The sequence below is a fragment of the Mastacembelus armatus genome, chromosome 11, assembly GCF_900324485.2.
Source record: "Mastacembelus armatus chromosome 11, fMasArm1.2, whole genome shotgun sequence".
NCBI classification, from domain to species: Eukaryota; Metazoa; Chordata; class Actinopteri; order Synbranchiformes; family Mastacembelidae; genus Mastacembelus; species Mastacembelus armatus.
Window position 1 is genome coordinate 4,368,831 of NC_046643.1, and position 6,514 is coordinate 4,375,344.

General features: G+C 40.5%; 1 protein-coding gene across 7 annotated transcripts in view; it reads left to right on the forward strand.

Moving 5' to 3' along the window:
• The window catches only part of phactr4a (phosphatase and actin regulator 4a), a 28,835-nt gene extending 22,833 nt beyond the window's left edge, over positions 1 to 6,002 (forward strand). For all 7 annotated transcript variants that reach the window (XM_026300110.1, XM_026300112.1, XM_026300111.1 and 4 more), the window contains 6 exons: positions 1,205 to 1,367; positions 1,658 to 1,713; positions 3,819 to 3,880; positions 3,999 to 4,136; positions 4,634 to 4,710; positions 4,853 to 6,002. In XM_026300110.1, the coding sequence (XP_026155895.1) occupies positions 1,205 to 1,367; positions 1,658 to 1,713; positions 3,819 to 3,880; positions 3,999 to 4,136; positions 4,634 to 4,710; positions 4,853 to 4,868 (512 nt within the window). In that variant the 3' untranslated portion in view covers positions 4,869 to 6,002. The remainder of the gene's footprint in view (positions 1 to 1,204; positions 1,368 to 1,657; positions 1,714 to 3,818; positions 3,881 to 3,998; positions 4,137 to 4,633; positions 4,711 to 4,852) is intronic.
• Positions 6,003 to 6,514: the final 512 nt, after the last annotated feature.

Here is a 6,514-nt window from a genome sequence, read left to right on the forward strand (position 1 = left end):
GTGAATGTGCAAGACAAACAGTTAGAGTCCCCTTTCAAAAAACCAACTTAGGTAAAAAGATAAAGATAAGATAAAAACAAATGACTGAGGGAGGAGTCAGTCATCTTAAGGAAACTCATAGATGTAGGATCAATCAGAAACTGTTTTTATTTTTAAAACTTACTTTCATCATTGTAGTTGTAATTGATATTTGAGTTATCAAAGGTAATCTATAAAAAAATCTAGGATTTGAGTTTAGCTTGTGAATAAAGCTAAACTCAAATCATTGAGCCGATTATGTTCTGACTGAAATGCCACTTTCATGGTCAATGTTCAGGTTATGCATCATCTCATTTCTTTTCTAATTATGATGTCTATGTTGCAGGGGTGAGAGGTAGATAAGTAAATTTACTCAAGAACTGTTTCATGCAGTTTACAAACTACAGTATGTAAATTTTAGTACTTTATACTTATGCCTCACCACTAGTACTTTGCCACATGAAGCCACTCCACAGTATTCAATTCAGTTCAATTCAATTTTATTTGTATAGCGCCAAATCACAATACAAATCATCTCAAGGCACTTTACAAAAACTAAAACTAAAAACCCAACAATTCCCTTATGAGCAAGCACTTGGCGACAGTGGAGAGGAAAAAACTCCCTTTAACGGAAGAAAAAAACCTCCAGCAGAACCGGGCTCAGTCTGGGCGGCCATCTGCCTCGACCGTTTGGGGTGAGTGGATAGAGGAGAGAGAAAAGAACAGCAACAATAAACAACAGATAGACACTGCAAGTTGGTGGGGCCAGTAACTGCACATCAGCAACATACAGCTCCAGGACCAGGGACACCTGCAGAAGGTACAGAGAGAGAGAGAGGGAGAGGGAGAGAGAGAGAGAGAGAGCACAAACTAGGGGAGAGAGAGAGAGCACAAGGTTAGTAACATTCAATGGTGGAATATACATGAGGTGGGAGAGAAGGGGGTGGGGGGGGGGGTTAGGGTAGGGGAGCTCAGTGCACCGATGGTCCTCGGGCAGTCTAGGCCTATAGCAGCATAACTAACTAAGGGATGGTTCAGGGTTGCCTGAAGCCAGCCAGTATCTAAAATAAAATTAGCTCTACTACATTTGACTACAAATTGTAAAAATCTACTCATGTTGATGTAATAATAATGATGCAATATAATATATAAAAATGCAAGACTATGTGGATCATGTGTATAACAGGCGGTCTGGCGAGCCGTGTGAAGCGGAAGGACACATTGGCCTTAAAGCTGGAGAGACAAGACAGAGAGGTGAGGGATTCTCAGGAGAACCATGATGGCATGAGCTGGCACAACAAGGAGCAGTGGATGGCAGTGAGGAACAAGATCGGCACAACACTGACACGGTATAGGACTCTCATCATATCAGCAAACCAGTGTACTGGATGATGCAGTATATATCCTTATTATGACATAGAATGTGTCAAGTCAGTGTCATCCATCCGATCTTAAAGCCGTCACACAGTTTAACTGATTGCATCCATTATTTATGGTGTAATCCATACTGTATGAGATTCTCCATCAAACCTAAGGATAAAATGCTCACCTGTTTAGTCTGTCAAGATGGTAGCTTTCTTGTAGATTGATCCATGTCAGGCATTAAAAATGTTTGGTCACCAGTGTTTTCTATCTTCAGGCGGCTCAGTCAGAGACCAACGGCAGAAGAGCTGGAGCAGAGGAACATCCTTCAGGGTAACACTCTTCCTATATTTGTTCCCAGTTTCTTCATCCAGCTGTGTTTATTTGGTTTAAATTCTCACCACAAGGTCAAAAAACATCTTTTTATTCTCATTATGTCTGCTAAAATCAGTAGTCTGCATTAGGCATTTGATAGTCAATAACCATATGGCACTGTGCAGCATTGGTGATGTCACTTTATTAAGGTGCTTTCTATAATATTCTAACACCTCATAAACAATGTGTGATATGAGCCACATGTGGTTTATTGGAGCTGTGGTTCTAGTTACAGCTATGATACTACGTAGAACTCCCAAACTCCCAGGCCACTGGTTGAGGACCCGAGGTCACCCATGACTTCTGAAACTATCTTTGGCTTTGAATATAACTTTATTAAACCTTGACAGGAAATTAGCTAGTTGCAGCAGCAATTTTAGTCATCCCACACATATACACACATACATAGTTGCTGGTATGAAAAGTGGCACCATCTGTCTTCAGCAGAGGTGTCCTGCTCAGTCAACCAAAGTTACATAGTGCAGTAGCAGGAATTCCCCATATTACAAGTCAATGTACCATCAGAATAATTTTGATGCTGTTATTCTTGATGCTAATGTTGATGTGAGGGCAACACTAGTTGGAAAAAAGGTAATGTAGGAAAAAAAAAAGTGAGGAAACATGCCCAGAATAACATTTCCATAAACAGTGCAGCTGTGTTTCTGTACTAAACTAAACTCTGACTGAGTATTTGGACATTGTCCTGAAACAGGAGACATGCTTGATACTCAGTGGTTTGGACTTTACTAAAAATCCATGGTACAGTAGAAGAGTGATGTGGCCACACCCCACTTTTCATTCAGTAATTTTTTTTATGAAGCATTTGTACATTCTGGATTGTCTTGATGACAAAGATTGTGAAAGCAGCCTGGGGCCTCAGGTGGACCAAATAAATGTAAAAATAACAGAACTGTTTTGAGCCGAGTGCACCAGCAGACTGAGTGTAGAAGAACTCTGCTACAACAAAGTATGAACATAATTGTGACGGAGCACCTCTAATGCCTCGTCACTCACCGGGCTCTCTTGTGCCTCTTCCTCTCCCGTGCGCTCGGCCACAGGAGAAGCAGGTGCTAAGACCACGCTGAGCCGTGCCACACAATCTTTTCCAGGAAGTGCACGGCTGTTCACTAATGTCCCCGACATCTGTATATAAATTTTAGGTAAAAATGTTTTGGTTTTTTTTTTCGTCCCCAGTCTGTAGCGTGTTCGAGGGTGCACATTCAATGCTACAATCACAAGCACACACAGCAAATAAGCTGCTATCGGTCGTGTCACTCCCGGATTGTCTGGCCAAACTGGGCACCTCATAGTCACAGCCTAAATATTGCATTTCTGCATGCTACTGGTGGTCATGTGACCCAAGGATGGGCCCATTATATATTTACTGTGTTTTCTTTTGAGGTGTTGGGTCTAAAGCCATATGAAGGGCATTTCTGTTATCGTATCATTTGATGACATGGTGGTATTAAGTTTTGGTTTCTAAATATAAATAAATGTAGTCTTATTTAAAAAAAACCCCACAGGATATTGGGATGGTTTGCCCATGGGAGGGGCTAAGGGGGTATTTAAGGAAGCTATTTTCCCCACATGAGGGGGAAGAGAAATGACAACGGAGAAGGTGTTGTCTGACCCTGGCTGTAGAAGTATTTGGGTGGGGATTCTTGTCCTTTGGACAGTTTTTGATATATATTCATTTTGCTTAAGTCATTTCCTTGACTGTACATAGATTTGACACCCTGTTTAAATGAATGCAAATAAACTCAACTACGTAACTAAAACACAATTTAAGACTAAGCTGTCCTTTTTAGGTAATGTTTAAAAAGTAGAGCCCACTACAATAATACTTATCCGAATTTGTCAACAAGCTGTGATCCAGGATTTGAACAGTACCCCACAGAGTCTCACTTGTCCTCAAATGCCTGGGCCAAGAAGATGCTTCACACCCACATTAAAACAATGAAGCACCTTGTGCAGAGCGAGCAGCAATTAAAGATTCCCAGTACTGCAGCTCAGATGAAATCTGCAGTGTTTTCTCTCTCATAGAATGTTTTTTCCTCCTGCAGCCAAGAATGAATTGGATCGACGGCTAGAGAGATCTGAGATCAAACGTCGGCTCACCAGAAAGGTAACGATGCAACACCGCAACTGCCTCATACATTTGACAAGAATTGTCAATTATGATCTTTACTCTCAAAGTAAAAACTCCCACATGGCTTCACTTTTCCTGTTGACTCTACCTTCAGCTGTCCCAGAGACCCACAGTGGCTGAACTGCAGGCCAGGAAGATCCTGCGTTTCCATGAGTATGTTGAGAGCACCCAAGCCCACGACTACGATCGGCGAGCAGATAAACCATGGACCAAACTCACTCCTGCTGACAAGGTGATGCTCAAATGATCCTTGCCTTCACAAACACTTTCGATACATTGCTTCATATAAACAGAACTCTTTCGGAATTACAGCTCGTTAGCAAGAGTAAGCCTAAGCCCAGAGTGCTTTTAACAGCACCGTCTTTTACTTTGGTCAGCTCCAAGAGAATTTGTATTCCAGGCAGGATCGGTATCGGGGAAGACTTGAAGGAATGCTGTAAAGATACTGTTAAATGGCTGGTTTTAGTTGTACAAAGTGTATCATCAGCTCCAGTGAAGTACAGAAGTGAAATGTATGGTAATGGTGGGAATGACATAGTTTCAAGTACACGCTAAATTTGTTGTACAAGTTAACCAAGTGTCCCTTTCTGAGGTTTTCTGCAATAGTAACAGTGAAAAATATTCTGAATGTACAGAGCTTTACTCACATACCTTTCTTCTTTTGTGCCTTGCTGTAAACAAAGAAAGTCATTCCCACTGAAGTGCTCTTTCTTTCATGTCTCCACTCAGGCTGCCATCCGCAAAGAGCTCAATGAATTTAAGAGTTCAGAGATGGAGGTTCATGAAGACAGCAGGATCTATACCCGGTCAGGCCTGTATACAGCACCCACTGACGATTTACCACCATTGTTATCCTAGTTATACTGCAGAATCATCAACACCTTAGTTTTTTCCCCCTGTTTTTGTAGCATTGAAGCCTCTAAAATTACCTCAACCTTTTTTCTCCAGGTTCCATCGACCTTAACTGTCCATGTTAACCAGTAAAGCACTTTGGGACAAGAGAGGAGGTCAGCCCACCATGAACTGTAAATGGTGGCTCATTTGGTGAAAGCCTGCTGCCCAGCTTCAGCTGAAGACACCAATGGAACCAAAGTAAACAACGGCACAGAATAGTTCAATCACAGCTGGTTCTCTGCCATACCCCCATTCTTAAACTGTGGAATTCAGGACTGGAGGAGTATGTTGGTGCATCCATGTTGGAGGCGCCTGGTGCCAACACTAAAGGAATGAGGACTTCCCCCTCCACCTCTATTTTGGGGGCTTAAAGAGATGAAACTGAAAGGATAACTCTTGTAGGGTTATCACACTGTCTCCCTCAGGGGAAAACACTATACCTTTACCTGCCTTTGTAATATACTGTATTTTCTCCCTTTCTTGCAGAACAGGGAGGCTGCACAAAAAGAGAATTGTAGGTCCAATCAGTACTTTTTATGGTACCACCAAACTGATCTGGATGTAAAAGGTGTTTATATGCTTGTTCGGTACTGCGGTATAAATATCTATTCAAAGGTGCTACACAGCATCAGCCTTATTCGTCATGATCTGTGTAATTTAAGGGTCAGACTACAAGTGAAATACTTCGGCAGAGTAATATGTTTCTTATTTATACAATGCTGAGTTCTGTCTGTAGACCTGCAAAGCTCTGATTCCAACCTTATATCATAATGTGCATTTTACTGTATTTTCGATAAAATGATTCTGATGGAGCACATATCACACATATCATAGTTTGTTTTCTAATGAGTTACCTTATCTTTATTAATTGGGTGTATAGAAAATATAAAAGTTTTGAGCCTCTGTTTATAATTGAAATATCCAAACAGGAAGGTGTACATATTTTTATTTTCCTGTCAGTTTTATGATACTTTATATGTCAGTAATTGGCTGCAGTTGTATAGCTCAATATGTAGACTTGATTGACTTTATATTGTATATCTACATTAATACTGACATGTTTTAATTGTAAAGTATATCTCAGATGTTGTTTCTAAGCAGTAATGGTACAAAATATTTTTTTTGATACAGAGATCTTTAAAACTTTTGAAACCACACTGTATAGACTCTTCTCAGAAATTAAAATACGTGATTTTCATTTCAACATGGTGTGATTGTTTCTTCACTGTAATCGTGTCTGCTGGAGAAATAAATTTGATGTTTGGAGTAAATGGTACATTAAGTGAATGCCTTCTTAAAGTGACCAGATGAGGGCAGTGTTCTATAATTAACAAAGCGGTGATCATTTAGGAGCCTCAGTCCAAAAATATGGTCCAAGCCAGAGAAATCTATGATTCTTTCTTTACTTAAACAATGCTGGATCTTTGTGGTTGGATGTCTTTAGCTTGCCCGCACTTAGCCTTCAGACACTGGATGTGAAATGATTATCAGATGATTAAAACTGTATTTTCGAGCTGTTCATTTTTTCTTTTTTTTTTTTTTTTTTTTTTACACCTTCAGATCCTACTCAGCACTAACATTAACTCATCATCCTCAATGCAGCAGATGCCCCATGAAGTGGGTATAGATAATGGATGGATGGATGAGTGGTTGTACCATATGCACACACAGTACCTATCCTGAGCTACCCAGGTACTGATGCTTGTGCAAAAGTAG